At 48.1% G+C, this 24,075-nt stretch overlaps 1 protein-coding gene and 1 non-coding gene across 7 annotated transcripts; both read left to right on the top strand.

Annotated features, from left to right (window-relative positions):
* Positions 1–2,594: 2,594 nt before the first annotated feature.
* Positions 2,595–23,630, top strand: CHD4 (chromodomain helicase DNA binding protein 4). Of its 6 annotated transcripts, none has more exons than XM_054004375.1 (40): positions 2,595–2,614; positions 3,679–3,844; positions 5,793–5,920; positions 6,106–6,297; positions 6,645–6,763; positions 7,186–7,427; positions 7,512–7,639; positions 7,772–7,907; positions 8,344–8,525; positions 8,648–8,887; positions 9,611–9,814; positions 9,897–10,102; positions 10,336–10,467; positions 10,775–10,871; positions 11,249–11,440; positions 11,528–11,728; positions 12,689–12,826; positions 14,760–14,881; positions 14,991–15,164; positions 15,466–15,607; positions 16,072–16,203; positions 16,316–16,433; positions 16,673–16,797; positions 17,080–17,317; positions 17,481–17,653; positions 17,818–17,998; positions 18,075–18,185; positions 18,352–18,440; positions 18,529–18,662; positions 19,149–19,293; positions 19,471–19,636; positions 19,996–20,105; positions 20,338–20,473; positions 20,618–20,695; positions 20,811–20,948; positions 21,043–21,151; positions 21,470–21,602; positions 22,484–22,679; positions 22,781–22,956; positions 23,069–23,630. In XM_054004375.1, the coding sequence occupies exons 2-40, from the start codon at positions 3,748–3,750 to the stop codon at positions 23,084–23,086; spliced, it is 5,778 nt and encodes a 1,925-aa protein (XP_053860350.1). In that variant the 5' UTR covers positions 2,595–2,614; positions 3,679–3,747; the 3' UTR covers positions 23,087–23,630. The 6 variants fall into 6 exon arrangements, with proteins under 6 accessions (XP_053860350.1, XP_053860368.1, XP_053860362.1 ...); XM_054004393.1 differs by lacking the exon at positions 2,595–2,614 and adding an exon at positions 2,746–2,837 and having other exon boundaries at positions 18,099–18,185; positions 20,341–20,473; XM_054004387.1 differs by lacking the exon at positions 2,595–2,614 and adding an exon at positions 2,746–2,837 and having other exon boundaries at positions 18,099–18,185.
* On the top strand, positions 19,664–19,802 carry LOC128804433 (small Cajal body-specific RNA 11). Its single transcript, XR_008436071.1, has one exon. It is a non-coding gene; the product is annotated as a small Cajal body-specific RNA 11 (non-coding RNA).
* Positions 23,631–24,075: the final 445 nt, after the last annotated feature.

Raw genomic sequence — 24,075 nt, 5'->3', positions numbered from 1 at the left:
GCTGAGGTGGGGACCTTGGGCACATTCAGGATAAAAATGTGTCCATTTGTCATGCAGAGAAATATTTCAGGGAGGTGGTGGCTCATTGGGAATGGGCCTTCGGAGGCACTGGGGCACACATTGCCTAACCAGTAGCAAGCAGCCTTCTTCAGACCATAACCGTGCTGGCAGGAGCGTTGGGAATCACCTGCAGAGAGAGCCCCAGCACCTAACTCCCTTTGCAGGATCTTCATCTGCATCACACCTCTCCCCTTGTGGCCAAGCCAATGGGGAAAGAGGCAAATGTGGATGCTGGGCTGCTCAGCTCAGGAATTTGGTGTGGCTGTCTGCCTGGCTCCTGTTAAGAGAGGATTGCAGCTGTCAGCACACGCAAGAGGGAATGAGAAGTCCCTGCAGAGGTCCATGAGAGTTTGGTGGTGGTGTCATCCACCACGTTTCTGTAGCCCTGGATGGTCTGCTTGATCCATATGAAGGATGGATAGCATCTGTGGAAGACCAGTGTGCTCTTTCCTACCACTTTTCCTCCTTGAAGGTGAGATAAATGGGGCAAAGGTATGTACAGGGACAGTACAGGGTGCGTGCTGCTGATGGCTGGAGAGGTAGGTGGGATTTTTGTATGTGCAGGAACATGGATTACACAACAGCCTGTTGGGATGTGTTGGTCTAGTCTTTGCTGGCAAGGCGGGAACAGGGGCACGGGAGGCGCAACTCGTGCTGTGGAGTGGCAGCACGCGTATTGTGCATTGTGGAACTCTGCGGGAGCACGCAGCGGAGACGGGCACATGGATACACGGATGTGGTGGTGGAGCCTGGTGGTATCTCAGCAGAGCTGCCCGTGCGAGGCAGCGGTCAGAGCCTACATGCACAGGTAAGGGAGAGCTTGCCAATAGCCAGAGCCACTTCGGCACACGGCCGAGGTGATGGGAAGGCGTTATGGAACACCTGCGTGCCCACTGTGTGCACGGATGTATTTTCAGTGAGCTTTAGCAGACAAAGCCCGGCTTGTGTTACAGGATCTGTAAGCGACTTGTTGCAGTCTGTAAACAGCCAATCCTCCACTTGTGTTGCGGCGTGTTTCACTGTGGTGGGACGAAACATGCACATGCACCACCAGGCTTGGGACAGCGGAGGCAACGAGCGCAGTTGTTGACACCCACACATTTACTGGGAGAGACGGACAGGACTGCACCTCTTTGTTGAGATTAATAGTGTTATGAAAATGCTCAACAGAGGATAAGGCGGCATTATGGGATGTGATTTTGTTTAATGGGAAATTAATGATACAGTTGCATGTGCGTAATTGGAGTGTACTTATACCGAGGGACCGTTCCTGTCTGTGTAAATCGATGAGTTTCCTGGTGGAGGCTGCAGCAGGGAGCAGGGTGCTGGGTGACGGGAGGAATGGAGCACATGGACACACCGTGTATCACAGAATCAGTTAGGTTGGAAAAGACCTCTGAGATCATCAAGTCCAACCTTTGACCACCATGGTGCTAAGTGCCACATCCAGCCTTTCCTTAAACAGCTCTGGGGATGGTGACTCCACCATTTCCCTGGCAGTGCATTCCAATGCCTGATCACCCTTTCCATGAAGAAATTCCTCCTGATGCCCAACCTAAGCCTCCCCTGGCACTGCTTGAGCCCACGTGCTCTCCTCCTGTCTCTCGTTGCCTGGGAGAATGCGTATCTCTGGGGTAGGTAGTTCTGCAGGTACCAGCAGCCGGGAAGCCTCGAGGTGCAGGGCAGGCACCAAAGTCACTGCGGGCTCCCGGCACACAGGCTGGCGGTGGCAGTGACCGCGCCGGGCGTGGATAGCCTAGGAGGGGTCCTGCGGCCCCGCGGGCGGAGCGTGCGGGATGGGCACGGCAGGACGGGGCAGGGAAGCGAGCGGGGCGCTCAGCCCCGAGGTCGGGGGCGGTCGGCAGCGGGAGGGCGGTGCCCGGAGCCTGTGCCCGGGGCCGGTGCCAGCGCGTAGGAGGGCGGGAGGTGCGCGGAGGCCGCGCGGTGCCAGGGGTCGGCCCCGTGCCCCGTGCCGGAGCGGCGGCTGGGCCGGTGCGGGCCCCGCGCCCCGGGCAGGGCGGGCGGGGGGGCGGCGGCGGAGCCCCGCGGGTGCGGGTGCGGGGCGGGCGGCCGCGAGTATTATGGGATGCCGGGCTGGACGGTGGCTCCCGGCGACTATTATGGGATGCCTGCCTGGGCGCGAGGCGGGGGGGGGGGAGGTGTGACTATTATGGGATGTGCGCGCTCGGGGTGTGACTATTATGGGATGTTCGGGGGGGTCCTCACAGTGCGCCCTCCCCCCCCCCCACCGCGCTCTCCCCGCGGGAGGGGGACGTGCCTATTATGGGATGGCAGCCCCGGGAGGCGCCCTGCCCCGGCGCGCGGGGTCCCGCGCGGGGCGGGGGGGCAGTATTATGGGATGTTTCTCGGTGGGGGTCACTATTATGGGATGCCGGAGGGAAGGGGTGCGAGCGTGGGGGAGTATTATGGGATGTTTCTCGGGGTGAAGGTGCGGGCGAGGGGGGGACAGTATTATGGGATGTTACCGGCGGGAGGGGTGGTTATTATTATGGGATGCCGGGCCGGGCAGTGAGTGGGAAGTTCTGAGGGGAGGGTGAGTATTATGGGATGTCGGGGGGGGGGAAAGGGGGTGTGTGTTTGCCGGGGAGACGGGGGCGGGGCCTGTTGCCAGGGTCCTGGGGCTTATTATGGGATGTAGGCGGGAGAGGGCGGGGCCTAGCCGGGTTTTTTTCCCCTTTAAGAGGCGGTGCCGCGGCCGGAGCCATTTTCCCTTCAGCGGCGGCAGCGGCGAGAGAGGAGCCGGGGTCCGGAGCCGGGTGAGGAGCCGGGAGGGAACGAGGGCGGGCAAGGCCATCTGTCGCCTCCTGGGGCGTCCGGGCCAGCATACCCGTCTCGCCGCCGGACGCCCCGTCGGCTCCAGCCGCAGCTCCTCCGGGGACGCGCCGTCCCCCTGCCCGGGCGGCCGCAGGACGGGTCCGGCCCCTCCTCCCCCGCCCCGCAACCGCTTCGCCGGTGCCCGCAACCCAGGCCTGCGCCGGCCCCCGGGGAACGTCGGCCCCTCGCCGCACGCCCGCCGGACTTCCCCGGCCCCGCCCCGCGCCCCCGCCCGGGAGACGGTGCCCCCCGCCCCCGCCCTGCGCCGCGCAGCCCCGCTCCGGGCGGGGGCGGCGGAGCGGGGCCGCCGAGCCCGCCCGGCCTTTTGTGTGCGGCCGGGCAGGGGCTGGGCCAGCGCTGCAGTGCCAGCTCGGGGCGGGTTGGGACTGCTGGCCAGGGCACCGCGCTGACAGCCGCCTCGCTGGCCCCGGGGCTCCTTTGGAAGCCCGGCTGCCTTGCTTGCCCCTCTGTCTTCTCCTGGCCCAAGGCAGAAATAACCGAGGGCACCCGGCTGCAGAGGACGAGAGAGTTTTCCTTTAGGACAGCTATTTTGGCTTCCTCGCCAGCGATGAGTTGCTGACTCCGTTTAATATCTAGTGTCTCCAAAGCCTGCTTTATCACAACTCTAAACTGATACTTGCTGCCAGTGGTTCTATTATCCATAGGCTCCAAAGCCAGTAAAGTTGCTGTCTAAGCTTTCTCACTTATCCTCTTAGTAGCAGTATTGCTTGGGAGAACGGAGTCCAGGTTTGCTGTAACTTTCTCTTTTTCTTTTCAATGAAGTACTGACCAGACTGGCCAGAAGACGACAGAAAACCTGTGTAAGCCCAGGCCTCCCCCAGTGTGGAGGACATGGCTTCGGGCATTGGATCTCCATCACCATGCTCAGGGGGCAGTGATGATGATGAGATGGAGATCCTGTTGAACAACACTATCCCCCAGCATCCAGGTATGGGGGGCCTGCAGGGCATGTATGTGGGGTGGGGATTATGTTGGTCTCAAGTGGAATATGTGAAATGCGTGATGTGTTGGGGAATGTAATTTTTTTTTTTTTCTGCAAGTCACACGTATGTTTTTGATATCCGAGTCCCAGGGCTGCTTTGAAGTGAGAGGCTCGAGGCTTTGTGTCAGGTGGAGCTGACTTTGTTCCAAGCCATTACAGGTTGTCAGAGCCTCTGCTTGGAGGAGGTGTAGAGAGTGGAGGCAGAACGTCCAATTCTGACCGGGGTACCAAAATGCTTGCGAGTTTCAGTTTTCATGAATGGGGAGGGGGAAGAGGTGAACCTGCCTGTGAAAGGGCAGGTTGCCTGGCTTGCTTTCATCTGGGAACTAAGACCAGCTGACGTCCAGAGAAAACTGCCCTGGGCTGTTGCGTGACCCACTTTCCTTCATCACCACACCCAATTATTGAGGATTCTTACTCCGTGCTGTTTGCTCACCTTTGCTTTTTTTTAGTCTTTGTATCTTGCTTTTTTCCCTTGTATTTGCATCCTCATCATCAACATGAGGCTTGAGTTAGAGCCCTGGGATTTCTTCTGGTTTGTGGCTTTTTCTTGTTGCTGCTGCTGTTGATGACCTGCTCAGTGGACATGCATCTGGATTCTTCGCTTCCCTGTGAAAAAGGAGTGATGTATATAGTCAGTTGTAGGACAAGTGTGGGATTTCCTACTAACTCATGCTCAAGTGTTGTGTCATATATGAGAAACGTAACTGGAGGAGGGAAGATGGTGTTGTGGGAGTTTTGGATTTTTGTTAGTTTGGCATTTTTTTCTTAAGCCTTGTCTCTGGAGTTTTCTGGCACCTCTTGAGATCTTGGGCAGTATGGGACTATCAATAATGAAAATCCATTTGCAAAAAACTGGTAAAATCACTGCAAAATTGAGAGGTTGAGGTGATACCTTGGAAGGGGTGGGTCATTAGAGGCTCTAAATCAGAACTTGGGGGAGAAGATGCATGATCCTTGAAGGACCTGGTGTTGCAAGTACCATGGGAGCAGAGACATCCATTGGTTGGGAATATGGCAGGGGCCAGGCATGGGACTCCAGGTTCTGATACCTCTTATCTGTGCTGTTTCAACCCCGGCTGCAGTAGCTCCTCTGACCTGTAGCTTCCTCCATCCTGCCCAGCTCGGGTGGTCAGGAGGCCATTTTCCCTTGGAGGGAGAAGGAGTGACTCTGGCTGTGTGCAGTGGGCGGGGCGGCAGGGGAGGGCGGGTGGCCGCGCTGCTCCTGCAGCCTGCCACAAAGAGAAGGAACGGCTGTCTGGCTGCCTCTGCCCCCTCGGGCCAAGGGCAGCCAGGAACGGGGGCACACAGATGGAAGTGTGCATTGGTGCTGGGGAACTGGCGTGTATTCTGGCCAGGCAGTCAGCTTGCTAGCTGCTGGGGCTGGGGGAAGGTTCTGTCTAATCTGGATCAGAATAGAGTTGCTGAGTAACAACTTTCCTATGGAGGAGGAAAAGTAGTGGCTTACTGGCCTGTATTTTGCATGCAGCTGTAGGATGTTCTGTACTGCTGAAGTGGTTAGATTTTTTTTTTTTTCCTGGAGGTCCGTGGACTGAAACAGTATCCTACTCAGGTTCTCAAATGCATTCACTGTTTTGCCCCTTTTAAATGTGGCCATCTGTTTTATGCTCTTTCCTCTTCCTGTTGAGTTACGAAAAACTTCTCGTCCCCAAGTTCTGAGTGCAATTCTGCTTGGAGAAGCAAGATTGTGGAAATAGGTGGTGGAGGGAACAACCATGTTGGTGGTACCTTAAGATACAATTTTTGTGTATCTGTTGGTAACAGTAAGAGTTGTAAGCACCTAGCAAGAAGAAAAGTTGGTCTCTGTGAAGGGGGGCTATACTGTACTGTGTAGAAAGGCGTTGAATAAGACATATCACCCCTTCACATCCAGAACCTGAAGAAGAGCCAGAAGAAGAGCTTCTATCAGAGGCTGACACTCCCAAAATCAAGAAGAAGAAGAAGCCCAAGAAACTGAAGGAACCCAAAGTGCCCAAGCTCAGCAAGCGTCAGAAGAAGGAGGTAAGAAAAAGGATGCCTAAGGTGACAGTCTAAAATATGGATATATAGGGTGAGGGTGCTTACTGTTGTTGTTGGCTGATAGCAGCAATCTTTTGAATGAATCCTGTAGAGCTTGGGGAGAGAACAAACACAAAAGTATTTATCCAGGGTATTTTCTCATGCCTGATCTCTCCCTCCCTCTCCAGCTGGGGGACAGCTCTGGTGAGGGGAATGAGTTTGTGGAGGAAGAAGAAGAGGTTCTGCGCTCTGACAGTGAGGGCAGTGATTATACCCCTGGGAAGAAGAAAAAGAAGAAATTAGGACCCAAGAAGGAAAAGAAAAACAAAGCCAAGCGCAAGGAGGAGGAGGAAGAGGAGGAAGAAGATGATGACTCAAAGGTAAGAAGCCGCCCTGCTGACTGCTTGCTTCTCATTCCCATGTTGTCTCTGATTTGGGGGATCATTGTGCTCTCCCTTAGTGATTGCACAGGGAGTTGGGACTGTGTAGTCTCTTCTTCCACCAGACCCTTGACTTCACCTTTTTCCCACCTTGCATTCTTCCTTCTCTACTTCTTTAAGCACACAGGGAATGACTTTTTTCATTTTCACTGATCTGCTATTGCAGCTGTGTCCTATGGTAGTGATAAGTGGATGTGGGGGAACAAAATTCCCTGGGTCATCTGTGGAATGTGGAAGATGTGTGTGTGGAAGCTCTGCTCAGAGTTGCCATGATTCTCTTTTCATAGGAGCCAAAGTCATCTGCTCAGCTCCTGGAAGATTGGGGCATGGAGGATATTGATCACATCTTCACAGAGGAGGATTACCGCACGCTCACCAACTACAAAGCTTTCAGCCAGTTTGTCAGGTGAGCTGCAAGCCTACACTCGAAATTACTTGGGAACAAAAAAAGAGATGGGGCAAAAACTAGATTCCTTGATTTTGGAACCTAAAGCACACTAGTAGTAGTACCTAGAGTGAAAACTGAAGCAACAGTAAAATAATTGTTCGCTAGCTTTTTTGCTTTCAGTCATCAAGATGATGCAAGTTCTCCCAGTCCCCTTTCTTCCCTACTATGCTAAATTCCATTTATTTTTTCCAAGCCTCCAAACATTTCCATATTTCACATAGTGAAGGATGAAAGTGGGGAGATTCATTGGCTGTTGAGATCAGAGATTAGAAAGGAATGTAGTTTGAGATAAAGGTGCTGATGGGGGTGGTGGTGGGGAGGAATAATCTGGATTTCAGGGTAGTTCAGTAACCTTTCCTTCATTACTTAACTGTACACAGGCCACTTATCGCAGCCAAGAACCCTAAAATAGCAGTGTCGAAGATGATGATGGTACTGGGAGCCAAATGGAGGGAGTTTAGCACAAACAACCCCTTCAAGGGAAGTTCAGGTGCATCTGTGGCAGCTGCTGCAGCTGCAGCTGTTGCAGTAGTTGAGAGTATGGTGACAAACGTGGATGCTGTCCTGCCGCAGCCCCCTGTAGACGTGCCACTCAGGAAAGCCAAGACAAAGGAGGGCAAAGGTGAGATGAAGAGTCTGGCAGGAGGATAAAACATGAGTGGTGTCAAGGCCGTAGCCCTTCTGACTCTGCCTCCTGTGTTCCCAGGACCCAATGCTCGGAGAAAGCCAAAGGCCAGTCCTCGTATTCCTGATATCAAGAAACCTAAAACAAAGAAGGTGGCACCACTGAAAATCAAACTGGGAGGATTTGGTTCCAAGCGTAAAAGATCATCAGTAAGTGATGCTCCTTTCTTGACCTTGTGAGGAGGGAGGTCATGATGTGATAGTAATCCGGGAGTTGTGTCTGATTGCTTGCCCCTCAGCATGTGTGTCTGAGTAACAAAACTTTTCTCTTACCTACCTCAGAGTGAAGATGATGATCTGGATGTGGAGTCAGACTTTGATGATGCCAGCATCAACAGCTACTCTGTTTCAGATGGATCTACAAGCCGTAGTAGCCGCAGTCGCAAAAAACTCAAAGCTGGGAAGAAGAAAAAGAAAGGTAAGGATACTTGCCAACAGTTGGAGACAAGCACAGCTAAATGTGTAGGAAGATTAGAGGGATGTCTGTGTGGAGTTTTGATGTTTAACAGTGTACTTGAGGTAGACTTGATTGTGAAGAACCTGATATTATTTAGAATAAGGAAAAGGTTTTCAGAAGTTCTGTCAGGAGTTCTTTTTTAGGGAAACAGGTGCAGTGCTGGATTTTCCTGGCCTTAAGTGTACCTTCTATTTCATGGGTGGAAGGAGGCACAAAGGAACTTGTTTTGCTTCTGTTTCCAGGTCTTTTTTCTTGCCCTATTCACTTACATGGAATAAGAGTTTTGTATTCTGGATCTCTAGATGGCTATGTAGGCTTCAGGGAGAATACCCTCCCTGGCTGTAGGAAGCCTGTACCTGTGGCTTGTACTGTGGTAACTTCTCATCACCCTCTGCAGGTGAGGAGGACTCCACAGTGGCTGTGGATGGTTATGAGACTGATCACCAGGACTACTGTGAGGTGTGCCAGCAGGGAGGAGAAATTATATTGTGTGATACCTGCCCTCGTGCCTACCACATGGTTTGCCTGGACCCAGACATGGAGAAAGCTCCAGAGGGCAAATGGAGCTGCCCACACTGTGTGAGTATTGGAGTCCTCAAATGGTGCAAGAGATCATGTCTGAGGGGGATGTCAAGTGACTTGGGGTTGTTTCTGTGGTAATGAAATAATCACTTTGTTTTTCTGATTTCCCTCTCCCATAGGAAAAAGAAGGCATTCAGTGGGAAGCAAAGGAGGATAACTCGGAAGGTGAGGAAATCCTGGAGGATGTAGTGGGGGATGCTGAGGAAGAGGATGACCACCATATGGAGTTCTGTAGAGTCTGCAAGGATGGAGGAGAGCTGCTGTGCTGTGATGCCTGTCCTTCATCCTATCACATCCACTGTCTGAATCCCCCACTGCCTGAGATTCCCAATGGAGAATGGCTGTGTCCTCGCTGCACTGTGAGTTTCTGCTAGTACCATTCTCCTATTGCTACAAGAGATGATTGATCTAATCCCTTTGGATCTTCATTATTTCCATGGAAATATACGATCCTTTGAAGACTGTCTCCTCATACACTTTTGTCATAAAGCTTAAAGGCCTGACTTTTTGTAGCAGTATTGTGCCTTGATTGCTTTCTCCAGACAGTGGGAAGAACCAGGCTGTAGCCTTTGGTTCTCATGAGATTTGTGCAGGGTAGTTGGGCAGTTTTTAGTCCAGCATGCCAGGAGTCACTTGTTTGGGCTCCCTTATGTGTGTAGAAGCAGGAGAACAAGTGCAAGTAAATTCAGTGCTTCAAGTAATTTAAACTGATGCTGAGACAACTGAGTGCTGGTTTTGCACTCTTGTAAGCTTTGTAATGGTAAGACCTTTCTTGGTAGATGGTTAGGAGAAATACCACACTTTTCCAGAAAGTTATTGAAATAGGTAGTATAAATAGTGTTAATTGCTTTCATAAAGTGATGAGCAAAAAAAAGCTGCTTATGTTGGGCCCTTAGTTCTACAGCAAAATATTTTTTGCTCAGACTTTCAATGAAGTTGTAGTTGGGGAGACTACTGGGCTTGTCAAGCCTAGCAAATTCTGTCTGTGTAGTGAAACTGTAAAACCGACTGTTTCTGCTCCTCAGTGCTTCCATATTAGAGTGCATACATTGTGATGCATCAAGCTCTCTTTAACTTCCCAGTGCCCAGCTTTGAAAGGAAAGGTGCAGAAGATCTTGATCTGGAAATGGGGTCAGCCCCCAGTTGGCCCTGCACCACCACGTCCACCTGATGCAGACCCTAATGCTCCACCGCCAAAACCTCTGGAGGGTCGGCCTGAAAGGCAGTTCTTTGTCAAATGGCAGGGCATGTCCTACTGGCACTGCTCTTGGGTGTCAGAGTTGCAGGTGAGCGGAGGAACCTAAATATGGCATAAGGGTGGACAATTGAGGCTAAAACACCTACTGACTGCTTGTGTCCTGACTGCAGCTGGAGTTGCACTGCCAGGTCATGTTTCGTAACTACCAACGCAAAAATGATATGGATGAGCCACCATCGGGAGACTTTGGAGGGGAAGAAGAGAAAAGCCGAAAGAGAAAAAACAAGGACCCCAAATACGCTGAGATGGAAGAGCGTTTCTATCGATACGGGATCAAGCCAGAGTGGATGATGATCCACAGGATCCTTAATCATAGGTAGGGGGTGTAACAAAGAGGATTTTCAACAAAGACCTTAAGCAGGACTAAGGGAGAAGGGGATGAGCTAAACTGCAGTATGACTGGGAGAAACAGTGGGAGTTCTTTGTTGGTATGACAGACATTGTTGTTCTGTTTCTGCTCATTCACTAAGAGTTCTTCCCTTCCATTTGAATGGACTGGGGGAATACTGCCATCTCACTGTGCTTGGGACTTACTGGTTTCTTCTGCAGTGTGGATAAGAAGGGGAATGTCCACTATTTGATTAAATGGAGAGACCTACCCTATGACCAGGCATCCTGGGAAAGTGAAGATGTGGATATTCAAGATTATGATCTCTACAAGCAAGCCTACTGGAATCACAGGTAGGAGAAGTATCTAGGGATTGTTTACCTTTCCCTTCCCTCAAGAGAAAGTACTTCAGTATATCAGGCTCTAGCACTGGCTGGATTAATAGATGGAAATGGGCAAGAAGCATTTTATTCTTGCTGACTCCTTATGCCTTTGGGCAGGGACCTTGTGCCTCTCTACCAGTGCATGAAGGTTCCAGCCCTGTTTGCTTGAGCCTATTTGAGTTGGGTGATTGCCCTCCTATTCTCTACAATAATTTTCTCTGGATCTGTTAATAAAAAGCCATTAAACTTGCGTGTACTTGCGACTGTGTCTGCATAGGGAGCTGATGCGAGGTGAAGAGGGCAGGCCTGGTAAGAAGTTAAAGAAAGTGAAGATGCGGAAACTGGAGAGACCCCCTGAGACTCCCACAGTAGATGTGAGTTACTGTTTCTTGTTTTGGAGCCATCTGATAGAGCTGCTTATTTTGGGGTGCCTGCAGGTAAATAGGAAACCAAAGAGTGAACACATATGGTTGGAGCTCCCTCATAGCCGAAAGAATAAATGGCATTAGCCTTCAGGCAAAGGTCCACTGTGTCCATTGGGTCAGACTCCCTAGCTCTTGGTGAAAGGGTTTTACAAACAAAAATGGCTTCTTGTTGGTTGCCTTTGGCCATTTGGAAACTGGGTTAGATCCTAGTCTGGTTGTCTTCTCTGAAGCCTCATTTGTACTAGTGAATATAAGGGTGGCTAAGAAAGGACTCTTGTTATCTAAATGAGTGAAAGGATTCCAGCTCTTCCTTCTTTCCATTATAGCCGACAGTGAAATATGACCGGCAACCGGAGTACCTCGATGTAACAGGGGGGACCTTGCATCCCTACCAACTGGAAGGGCTGAATTGGCTGCGCTTCTCTTGGGCCCAGGGCACAGATACAATCTTGGCTGATGAAATGGGTCTAGGAAAGACTGTGCAGACAGCAGTGTTCCTGTATTCCTTATACAAAGAGGTGAGAGATGGGAGGTCACTGCCCAGGGAGATTCTGCCTGTATTAGTGATTGCAGTCATCTAATGCTCTTACTGCCTCTATTGGTAGGGCCACTCAAAGGGTCCCTTCTTGGTGAGTGCACCACTGTCTACAATCATCAACTGGGAACGAGAATTTGAGATGTGGGCCCCAGATATGTATGTAGTGACCTACGTCGGGGACAAAGACAGCCGGGCCATCATCCGTGAGAATGAGTTCACTTTTGAGGATAATGCCATACGTGGAGGCAAAAAAGCATCCAGAATGAAGGTACAGAACTCTGCTTTAACACAAGCCTAAATTGAGATGCATTTGACTGACTTTCAGCAGCTGAGGTTCAGATACTCTGCTATGCCTGAGAACTGATTATGCTTGTTGTTTCCAAGGGGAAATAACTGCAAATTGATGACAAGTGGATGTTCAGACTCTTGCTATAGACAGGAGTGTTTAAACACTCCTGCTAGTCTGAACTGATTTAGTACTGGAGAAAGATAGTCGACTAAGGTAATACTGACCCTAGGCAAGTCCCTCTGTCTTCCCTACTTAACCTGTGAAGTTGTGCATCTTTTCTACAGATCTAAGTTGATGTCAGAATTGCTGCTGTGTATAAAAGACAAGTATACAAAAAAGTATGAACCTTTTCATCCTGAAGAATTGGCTGACAGGCCATACCGAGACATGTGAGGAATTGCATTTTGTGCCCAGACAGGAAAGAAGACTCTGACCTAGGTGGCTACTTTTTGTAGAACTGAAGTCTTCCTAGTAAAACCAAGATGGAAGCTAAAGCATTTTCAGTGGCAGAGGCAGATAGACTCATTTCCTTCATTTGAAATGGAACAGCCTTAAGTACTAACAGTAATTTAAAATTCCATGGTAAACTATATATCTTTTGAAGTCTTAGCTTTCTGATGAGCCACTCTTCTCCAAATATCAAAATCTCAATTCTCTAACATGCCTCTACTCACTACTTACTTGTTAAACATCTTTGTTAGGGTATTTGGTATCTGTTCAAAAATAGCAGGTACTGAGGGGGTTGAGGAGACTTACATGTGTTGAGAGCAATAAGGAATTTAAAGGCTGAAATTACTTGGGCAGCATTTTGAGACTTGTGACAGGAGACTGCGGGTATGAAAGTTTTTAATGTGCTGTTGACCGTGGCTCATCAGGATAACTTTATGGAGGAACACTACATCCTCTATCCCATTACATGTTCATCCTTTTCCTTTGCAGAAGGAGGCTGCTGTCAAGTTCCATGTGCTTCTCACCTCCTATGAATTGATCACAATTGATATGGCCATACTAGGCTCTATTGACTGGGCCTGTCTCATTGTGGATGAAGCTCACAGACTGAAGAACAACCAGTCTAAGGTACAGAGAAGCATAGGTGGTTCATGGGCAATGGCATATGTTGCAGAGGAGAGAGACAGCTCTTTGTCATTTGTTCAGTAGTAAATTTGATGTATTATTAAAAAGAAAAATCAACAGCCTGCATTTGGAGATCAGTCATCATTGGCAACATCTTTACTTATACAGATCACTGGTTAAAACAGCTTTCTTTCCAGGTGAATGGGCAATTGGTCTAGACTGAAAAACAGAAAAACCTGGATGTGGTTGTTGCTCTCAAATACAAAGTGATTTCTCTGAAAGCAGATCACATACCTGTGCCACCTCTATTCTGTAAAGATTTACCATGCTGAGCCTAAAACATGCTCCATGAGCAAAATTACCCTGCTTCCAGACTAGGCTTGTTCTCTGCGTTCATCTGGCTTTGTAGCAGAACTAATTAGGTGTTACAGAAACTGAAGGTAGGCAGAGGTGTTCAAAAATGCCTAGGTAGGTACTGAAAGCCATATCACTGCTTTAATATGAGGCTGCACCTTAACTAAGCTTGTTTGAATCGAGTAGACTTGACTGTACTTTCTTAATCCAGCCCCTCCCTAGGCCTTGTGCCTTAATTCTGGTGTTGATTTGTCAGTCTTCAGCTGGATTCTAGTGCTCAGTATGCTAAAAACAATTATTATTGGAAAGCTGGTTTTAGAGGTTCTTGGAGACTGTAAGACAAAAATGCTGCTTGATTTCTTTTTTTGTTTGTTTTGTTTAAATAGCTTTAGTGTTTTGGATCTTGGCATGAGGTGTCTTCCTGAGACATCACAGCTGTGCATGCAGTTCAGTTTCTAGATCTTATTTTATTGTAGGCACTAAGACTGAATGCCATTCTATGCTTAGCATTGAAACCATTGGAAGTAGGAATGAATGCTTACTATTAATATTCATTAATTGAAAGAGGATGTAAAGGCTCAAGGTTACACTATGACACTATGCAGAACCATTAAATCCTTTTCTACAGCACTTTCCTGTCCTATAAGAACAGCTTACAGGTGTTTGGCTGCAAGATAGATAGGTCAGATGCTTCTTGACAAATTTGGGTCATCTCCTAAAGTTTTGCAGATATAATTAGTAACTTCCACATTTGATTCCAAAATAAAAATATTTAAACTATAACTGCATAGGATAAATCCCTGTGGAGGCCACTAGAAGTACTCTTCTGGTGCAATAACCAAAATATAAGTGATTGGTTTTTGTTTGCCATCTAGTACAGCTGCTTTCATTAAGTTTGACCGTGTATCATGCTAAATGTAAGATAAGCAAAGAAATGGCCAATCTCAAAAATAAATTACTGCTTTACCATCAATTTGTGCAGGTGAACATGGTATACTTGTGCTTTTCAGTGCAGTAATTTAACTGCTCACTACATCTGTCTGGAATTACTTCATTTTTGTGCAAACCAGTGCAAATTACCTTCAAGACACATTGGCTCTTTTTCTCCTCTGCTTGTTCAGAGCTCTGGAACACTGCCAGGAGTGATATGAATAGGAAGAGTGACTTAGTTATTTCTAGAATTCTCAAGGCAGAGTAGTTGTGGGAATGTGGAACACTAATTTAGCTAGAAAAAATACATAGTACAGCAGTCTAGAAATGATTTGTGGTCTGAAAGAGATTGTAACTTGTAAGAGCAAAGGAAACCTACTAGCACCTGATGGCTCAGAGGATTTGGTGCAGTCATAGTTTAGCTATGCAGAACAATGATCCAAATAAGATCAGTCTAGTAACCCTGACTGGAATGTGAACTACTTGGAACTCTTGTCCAAACAGCTGATGTGATCTAAATTGAACTCTAGATTGGTGTCAACTTTCTAGATTTTTTTTTTTTTGTAAGCCTATGACTTAATAAGTCTTTGATGTATTTGTGTGTGTATTTTGGTTTATTTTCCCACTTTCTTCCCTGCTCTCTCCTTTCCAGTTCTTCCGTGTGCTGAATGGTTACTCGCTCCAGCACAAGCTGCTGCTTACGGGAACTCCCCTGCAGAACAACCTGGAAGAACTGTTCCACCTGCTGAACTTCCTGACGCCCGAGAGATTCCAGTATGTCTTGCAGTGCAAGTCAGCCTTGCCTGTCTTGTTGCTCCTTTCCCCTCACTTGCTCTTTTGCTTTTTCCCTTGTGCTGTTTGCTGAGTGTCTGTTTCCCTGCAGTAACTTGGAGGGCTTCCTAGAAGAGTTTGCAGATATTGCCAAGGAAGATCAGATCAAGAAGCTGCATGACATGCTGGGCCCACACATGCTGAGGCGTCTCAAGGCTGATGTTTTCAAGAATATGCCATCTAAGACTGAACTCATTGTCAGAGTGGAGCTGAGTCCCATGCAGAAGTGAGTGTGGGGATGAAGAGAGCGCCTGCTGTAGAGCTACTGTTTCTCTGCTCTGCAGTTCCAAAGAGGATGCTGAACAGCCTTATCCTTAGTCTGCAGGGTTTTCTGCACAGTGAGCTGCCACTAGAGCAGAGGAAGGACTAATCCTGTGCTCTGGTGTAAGGGATAAAGAGGTAGTGAGTGCCACTGGCAGAGCCCAGGTAGTAATGCCAGAGGCTGTGCAGAGTTTAGCAAGAGAAGAGTAGGTTAGTCATTCTCATGACAACTGCCTGAATTGTTTTATTTTCTTTTTTGTTTTCAGAAAATATTATAAATACATTTTGACAAGAAACTTTGAGGCACTGAATGCACGGGGTGGTGGTAACCAAGTCTCATTGCTCAATGTTGTGATGGATCTGAAGAAGTGCTGTAACCACCCCTACCTCTTTCCTGTGGCTGCTATGGTATGTCCAGTCACTTATTCTGTATAAGCAAATTCCCTGCTGGCTGTTGTCAGGAAGCCAGTTAGCTCCCTAGGTGTAGCATGGAGGGGTTCCCATTTCTCTCCTTTTGCTTCTGTGTGGTTTTTTTCATTCTGTCTTTATTTAGACCCAACATGCTGGAAGGCCATTTATTTTCCAGCACATTTATATGATAACTAGGAGATACCTTTTGACTCATGTGAGGTGGTGAAGACTGTGAGAATAGGGACTAAGTAAGAAAAGAGGAGGGTATGTAGGAGTCAAATTGCAAGAGAACAGGCACAGGGTAGCACTGATGTTTCATACAGGCAGTGCTATACCTTGCAGTTGTGCCAAGCTAAGTGACCAGGTGTGAGCCAGCATCAGCTGGGGACTAAGACCAAGTTAGATCCCTTCAAGCTGCTTTTGTTCCTTGCCCTCTATTCCCTCTTTCTCTTTCTTTTTAGGAAGCTCCAAAAATGCCAAATGGCATGTATGATGGTAGTGCACTTATTCGAGCTTCTGGAAAGCTGTTGCTGCTCCAGAAGATGTTAAAGAACCTGAAGGAAGGAGGTCACAGAGTGCTCATATTCTCTCAGGTATATGGAGAAAAACCCTTAGGCCTGGAATACTTTTTCTGAGAAAGAAGTCTGTTGATCTGGTATCCACATGTCCCTCACTCCTCTGTGGTGGTGTTTTTCTTATATGCAGATGACTAAAATGTTGGACCTTCTAGAAGATTTTTTGGAACATGAAGGATACAAATATGAGCGGATTGATGGAGGAATCACAGGGAACATGCGTCAGGAGGCTATTGATCGCTTCAATGGTATATAGTCACCTACTTTTTCTGTAAAATGAAAGCTTGCCTTGTATGTGCTTAATACTCATGGGATTGTTGTGCCCCAAGTCTTCTATTGCTTTCCTGGAATCTTAAATTGGTAGCAATTCCCTACCACTTGATGTGGGTCAATTACAATTACAAATCCTTCTTTGAGTACTGCACACTCTTGATTACTTTTGTACTTTTTTTTTTTTTTTTTTCTTTTTTTTTTTTTTTCTTCTAAGCTCCTGGAGCTCAGCAGTTCTGCTTTCTGCTTTCAACTCGAGCTGGGGGTCTTGGTATTAACTTGGCCACAGCAGATACTGTGATTATCTATGATTCAGACTGGAACCCCCACAATGATATCCAGGTGAGTCTGAATGGGATCGCTCATTAAGGAGTAATCCTGAGGAAGAGGAGTCATTAAATCATCAGGAAGAGCAATTTCCCCTCTAGAAATACGCAAAATTAGAGAGAGCAGTGAGGATGGGGTAGATGAGAAGTGAAATAGTGGAGGAATCTTCCAGGGTATAGCCTTCACTAATGCTAAGAGCGAATATGAAGGCAGGTGGGAGGCTTGTGGAGGTAGGTGGGGTATATCAGACTACTGCTTATGCAGCTCTAAATTGTTCTGAGCACATCTCTTTTCTAGGCCTTCAGCCGTGCACACAGAATTGGACAGAACAAGAAAGTGATGATATACCGCTTTGTGACAAGGGCCTCAGTGGAGGAGCGTATCACTCAGGTGGCCAAGAAGAAGATGATGCTAACTCATCTGGTAGTGAGACCAGGGTTGGGCTCCAAGACAGGCTCCATGTCCAAACAGGAGCTTGATGACATTCTCAAATTTGGCACTGAAGAGCTCTTCAAGGATGAGGCTACTGAGGGGGGTGAGTGCCTGGGAGTAGAACTGAAGGGGGTGGGGAGAACTGGCTCCTTATTTAGTGAGAGACTGTAGACACAGTGCTGATTATGCAAAGAGGGTCTAGGGTGGCATTCCCTTTCCTAGTCTATTGAGATGATACAGCAACGGTGCCTGTACTCTTCCTTCAGGGGATAACAAAGAAGGTGAGGACAGTAGTGTCATCCACTATGATGACAAAGCAATTGAGCGTCTGTTGGATCGGAACCAGGATGAAACAGAAGATACAGAACTTCAGGGCATGAATGAGTATCTCAGCTCCTTCAAGGTGGCCCAGTATGTGGTTCGTGAGGAGGAGATGGGGGTGAGTATGAGGTGGATGTCAGCTAATACATTCTCCTGAGTGATGGAGGATCAATTAAGTTAATTGAGCTCTGTAGCTTTTAAGGCCAAGTAGGCAGGCATATATCTGCTATGACAGGCTGGGACTTGGAGCATAGGGCCCTAAGTGTGTTACCTCTCTGGCAGGAGGAAGAGGAGGTTGAACGGGAAATTATTAAGCAAGAGGAGTCAGTGGATCCTGATTATTGGGAGAAACTGCTCCGTCACCATTATGAGCAACAACAGGAGGATCTGGCCAGGAATCTGGGCAAGGGCAAACGTATACGCAAGCAAGTTAACTACAACGATGGCTCGCAGGAGGATAGAGGTACAAATCCACAGGACTCTGAGGGAAAAACGGGTGTAAGTATATGTTGCTGGGAAGTAACGGAGTAGCGTCTCAGGCTCACGTGCTGTTTTTCTTTCAGACTGGCAGGATGACCAGTCAGATAATCAGTCAGACTATTCAGTTGCTTCTGAAGAAGGAGACGAGGACTTTGACGAGAGGTCTGAAGGTAAGTTCTACTGGAGCCAGAGTTCCTGGGTTGCTTTGAGTGTGGAAACAGTTGGGACTTGATTTGGGCAATTTATAGGTTTTGTTGGTGCTCTCCTGCTGGGGCAGTATTCACACAACAATATGCTGTGCATCGTCTTTTTACTTAGCTGCATTTCTCTCTTCAGCAGCTCGTCGGCCTAGCCGCAAGGGCCTGAGAAACGATAAGGATAAGCCTCTGCCTCCCTTACTGGCCCGTGTGGGAGGGAACATCGAGGTAAGTTGTACCAGGGAAGGCATTTGCATCCCAGCTGCTCCTCCTGTATTCCTCTTGCCATATCTGTCTGTCTGCTCCTTCATTCTAGGTGTTGGGTTTCAATGCTCGCCAGCGGAAAGCCTTCCTCAATGCTATCATGCGCTATGGAATGCCACCTCAAGATGCCTTCACCACTCAGTGGCTTGTTCGGGACCTCCGTGGCAAGTCAGAGAAAGAGTTCAAGTGAGTTTGCAGTAGGCAGGCATGGAAGACTGACAGCAACTAGATCTGTCAGGGAAGAATGAGAATTGGCCCTTTTCTTGGAAGCTACATTTCCTTAACGTATTGGTTGATTCTTTGTGGGAAAATGAAGTATAAGCTGGGGTTGTTGCTGACTCTCTTACTTGGATCTGACTCTTCAGTCACCAAAAGTAAATGCTTTTATAGGAGTAGCATGGCTCTACAAGCATGTAATGAATATTCTCCCAGAGTCTTTCTTGAGTTTATGATTGTTTCTGGCTCAAGACTTTTGAGTTAGCTGTGTGTCCTCTATGTACGTAGTGATTCTGTTAGGAAATTCTCCCTTAAAGGAGCCTGGAGCCCCAGAGCTTCTTGCTATGAGTTAAGAGTCTTGGGGTAATTTCCCTTATGTGCTAGAAAGGGTCTGACAATGCATGTCTCCAGGTAATCCAATTTATGGGTCAATCGCTTGTCTCTCAATTGCTGCAGGGCCTATGTCTCGCTGTTCATGCGCCATTTATGTGAACCTGGAGCTGATGGTGCAGAGACCTTTGCAGATGGGGTCCCACGGGAAGGTCTTTCTCGACAACATGTCCTTACTCGCATTGGGGTCATGTCGCTTATACGCAAAAAGGTGGGTGCCTAGCTGAGCAATGTGGCCTTTGCTGGCCATACATACAGCTGTAGTCACTGGGGTCTTGAGTTGGAGAGTTACCTCTTCTTTCACATCTACTATTTTGTATTCTCAGTGGTCTGCCTCTACAGGTGTATGACTCCTCCAGTGATACATCTTTCTCTCCCTCTTGTGCAGGTGCAGGAATTTGAGCATGTGAATGGCCGCTGGAGTATGCCAGAACTGGCAGAGATAGAGGAGAACAAGAAACTTTCACAGCCCAGCTCACCCTCTCCCAAAACTCCAACTCCTTCGACACCAGGGGATACGCAGCCGAATACACCAGCCCCTGTTCCTCCACCTGGTGAGGGCTCCCCTCTTGTACAGCCCTGCGTCCTGACCTTAGCCTGGCTGTTCCCCTCACCGGAACTGTGGTGGTGGGGTCTGGCGGTGGACGCAGATCAACTTACTCTCATGTTAGGAGGGCTGCCAAAGACATGTGCAAGCCCTTAAAGGCAAGAGAGGACACTGGCTTTCCTGGGATTAACTGATATCAGTGAGAAGCCCAGCACTTGTAGTGGGTAGGAAAAGGGAGGGTCATGTTAGTTCCATTTTGATGAGCCTGATCTCTGGGAGCAAAGAAGTGGTCTTGGTAATGGGGAAGACTTTACTGATTTGCTTCTCTCTTGTCTGCTGTGCTGCTCTGGCATGGGGAATACACAGAAGATGGAGTAAAAGTAGAAGAAGGAGCAAGTACTAAGGAGCAAGGAGAGCCTTCTGAACCAGAGAAGGAGCTCAGTGCCTCTGCTACTGAAACAGAGGCCCCTATGGAGGTGAGTTTTGGCTTTTTTGCCTTGTAATTTCTCTTGCGAATTTCTCTACTTCTGCCCCCCCCTTCATTTCAGCTGAGGCAGAGATGAGTTTTTAGAGTGATACTCGAAGATAATTCTCTGGTCCTCAGAATTGGCCTCACAGTTTTGTGTGTCTTTGCTTTTCAAACGACTTTGACTGTGTTCTGTTGTCATGTACTGCTATACTTTGTGTTTCACTGCTCACTGTCCTCAGCAGTGTGCTCAGCCTGTGGAGACACCCCCCCAGGAAGCAAAATCCCCAGTGAACTCCACTGAAGCAGATGAAAAAAAAGTAGAGGAAACGGAAGTGAAGGAAAGACCAGATGAACCAATGGAAGTAGAAAGCAAAGGTACAAAGCATGTGATCGTAAAGAGGCTTAAATGTAGAAAATCAGTGGGAAGTTACAGAATAGTATTGGGTTTCACTGGTCGAAGAACAAAACTGTGGACTTGCTATGTTCCTGTGCATCTCATGTTCCCCTTCTTTCCTGCAGCTGATGTGGAGAAAGTGGAAGACAGAGCAGCTACTGAAAATCCCCCTGACCCTCCTATAATCACTCTGGATGAGAAAGGTGTGGCATGATGACTCCCTTCTCTTCCTTAACCCTTCTTCTGCAAGAATTCATTGTGGTTCCAACTTGTTGCATTATCTGCCATGTTTGTTTTAATAATTTCCTGTGTGTACAGATGAGAAAAAGGATGATGATAAGAGAGATGTGGTGATGCTGCAGAATGGAGAGATGCTGAAAGAGTCAGTAGATGAAAGGCACAAGAAGGCAGTAAAGCAGCGCTTCATGTTCAACATAGCAGATGGTGGTTTCACTGGTATGTAATCTTTATCTTCTTGGACTTGTTTATAAGCTCCTGCTTATGTTTGTGAAGTAACTTCCAATTGTTCTGGTGTCTCTCGCCTTTGCAGAACTACACTCCCTCTGGCAGAATGAAGAGCGGGCTGCCACTGTCACCAAGAAGACCTATGAGATCTGGCATCGGCGTCATGACTACTGGCTCCTAGCTGGGATTATCAAGTATCCTTGCCATGACAGACACATTCTTCCACCTTGCACATAATTTATCACAGTGAAAGTGACCGTTCTGGATTTGACTGGCATAGGTTAAGTGAGAGAATGCTTTATCTTCACAAGTCTGAAAGTGATGGTGGGAGGGGGAGCTTCCTGCATCATAGTTAAGACTTAGCAGTACATAGTTCTCATTCGCCTTCCTTGGCTCCTGTTTGTCCCCTCTCTGTACCCCCTTTCCCCACTCCCTGTTGAGAACAGTACTGCCTGGGCTGTATATTCCCTTGTTTTCACTGCGTTTGTTTGCCTGAGCTCATCCCATCTCAGTCATGGCTATGCCCGTTGGCAGGATATTCAGAATGATCCACGTTACGCCATCCTCAATGAACCCTTCAAGGGTGAGATGAACAGGGGTAATTTCCTGGAAATAAAGAATAAGTTTTTGGCAAGGAGATTTAAGGTAAGGATTTCTCTTTAGTGTGATAACTGCCTGGATCTCTAAGAACAGGTTCTTGCAATTCTGAGTTTTCACCAAGAAAGTGAAAGATGTATGCGATGCCTTTTGTTTTAGGGGTAATAAAAAAAGCAATATATCTCAGGATCATGCAGTTGCTCTATGATAGGAGCTCCCTTTTTTCTGGAAATGGTATTGGGGAGCTTGGTTCAGTGCTCTCTATCCAGATGGTTATTGAACAACTGGTAAGCAAGAGGCTTAAGGGTCAAGCGGTTGTTTTCATCACAGCTTCTGCTTGGTCTGCTGCAACCCACTCCATGTGCCTGAACAGAACTGTGGTTGCTGAAAGGGCTGCCTTCAGTCTCTACTTCATCCTCTTTAGGACTGAACATAGCTTAGTTGTGGGAGTGATTTACAATCAAGTAAAAGCCACGTAGGTCTCAGTGTTGGGGCAAAACATTGATTGACTGTAGACTGAATGGTGAGTTCTCCACTGACAGGATTCGAGCTGATTTCTCCAAATGCTTACAAGATTTTAGACTCTTTCTATAAATAGGATGGAATACTTTTCCCTTGGGTTCAAAGAGTAATCACTGTCCCATTTGCCTCAAAAAGAATGTGTAAAACTAATCAGAGGAGGAATGAAAATACTAGAGGAGTTGTAGTCTGTTAAACCAAATGTACCCTGTTTTTTTTGTGTATCTGACTTTGCTTCATGAAGCCCTTATTGTTTCTGGCTAATCAGTAAAACCGGCTGGTGAAAGGAGATTCAGCTACACAATCTCATCTTATGAGATGGTGGGGAATTGCATCAGGAGAGACTAGGGGTACAGACAAGGCTCCCTCTCAGTTAGCTGCTGAAAGACTCATTCCTGCCCACCTTGCAGCTCCTGGAACAAGCGCTGGTGATCGAAGAACAGTTGCGACGAGCTGCCTATCTGAACATGTCCGAAGACCCATCTCACCCATCCATGGCTCTGAACACACGTTTTGCAGAGGTGGAATGCCTGGCTGAGAGCCACCAGCACCTGTCCAAGGAATCAATGGCTGGGAATAAACCAGCCAATGCTGTGCTGCACAAAGGTAATGCGGTGTGTTAAACAGGGGCAGCATAGGTGTTGAGCAGCACTGTCCCCTCTGGGGTGTCCCTTTCCCGTCCGAACAGATGTCCCTTTCTCTTGTAGTTCTGAAGCAGCTGGAGGAGCTTTTGAGTGACATGAAGGCAGATGTGACTCGTCTGCCCGCCACAATTGCCCGCATCCCACCTGTGGCAGTGCGCCTTCAGATGTCTGAGCGCAACATCCTCAGCCGCCTGGCCAACCGCAGCAGCGAGCCCCCGCCGCCGCCCCCTCCCCAACAAGTACGTACCCGCTCTGGTCAGTAAGGGACTTTGGGGGGAGGGGCCTCTGTGGGCCCGGCTGGGCTCTGGTGACCAGCCCCTGAGTCTCAGGTCCTCCTCTCTCACCCTACAGGTGGCCCAGCAGCAGTGAGTTCCTGGCCCAGTGCTGTTGACCTCTCGGCTAAGCTGAAGTGACTCCCCTAGCCCACCCTTCACACTCTACCCCTCTGCCTGACATTCCTGACTGGGTGCTGTTTCCCTCCATGGAAGCTGCTGCTCAGGTCTCTGGAAGGAGAAGAAACTCCTTCCTCTGCAGCCAGCCCGTTGGAGCAAGGAGTGTGTTTAGGAGAGAGGGGGATGGATGGATGATGGACTCTGTATATAGTGACTGGAGGCCCCAGCGCCATGTCTGTTACATGGAGAACCTGGCTGCATTGCTCATTGCCTCCGCCTGGAATTCCAGTTTTGTTCTTAATTTTATTTTGAGTTTGTTTACTGAGACAAGTGTGCAGGCAAGACCAAGCAAAAGCCAGGACAGAGACAAAGCTACCTCCATCAAAATCCTTTTTAATACAAAAACGGACCGGACTTGTCAATTAATAAGCAGCTTGAAGACAAAAGCAAACAATGAAAAAACAACAAAAAACAGAGCAAAACATTGATAAAACTGAAAAATAAAGTTTCCTTGTATTTTATTTTGTTGTCTCTAGTATCATGAGTGCACTACCATCATACATGCCATTTGGCATTTTTGGAGCTTCCTAAAAAGAAAGAGGGAATAGGGGGCAAGGGACAAAAGCAGCTTGAAGGGATCTAACTTGCTCTTAGTCCCCATCTGATGCTGGATCACACCTGGTCACTCAGTATTGAAAGAAGAGGTAGTCATGTCTTTATGCTGTATTAGAGAAGGTTTTGGGGCATCCTAGACTTCTGAGAAGAGCAGTAGATGCCCCTACCGTGGCAGTGTTTAAGGCCAGGCTCCGTAAGGCATTGAGGAACCTGGTCTCGGGCGTGGTGTCCCTGCCCCTGGCATGGGTCTTGGGCTAGATCTTTAAACGTCTGCGCCCCTATCTTAACAGTGTGATTCTGTAACTCCTTTCCCCACGCCTTTCTCTGCTGCCTGCCTTGGGCTGTTTACCC

The sequence above is a fragment of the Vidua macroura genome, chromosome 2 (genome assembly GCF_024509145.1).
Source record: "Vidua macroura isolate BioBank_ID:100142 chromosome 2, ASM2450914v1, whole genome shotgun sequence".
NCBI lineage: Eukaryota > Metazoa > Chordata > Aves > Passeriformes > Viduidae > Vidua > Vidua macroura.
The sequence above is the reverse complement of the archived record's forward strand: the minus strand, read 5'-3'. Positions and strand labels throughout refer to the sequence as shown.

Bases quoted from the DNA above. Each gene is read 5' to 3' on its own strand.
- CHD4 (XM_054004375.1), top strand. From the start codon at position 3,748: ATGGCTTCGGGCATTGGATCTCCATCACCATGCTCAGGGGGCAGTGAT. The intron at 8,526-8,647 runs GTGAGTATTGGA...CCTCTCCCATAG, and splicing joins AATGGAGCTGCCCACACTGT to GAAAAAGAAGGCATTCAGTG. The intron at 19,637-19,995 runs GTGAGGGCTCCC...GGGAATACACAG, and splicing joins AGCCCCTGTTCCTCCACCTG to AAGATGGAGTAAAAGTAGAA.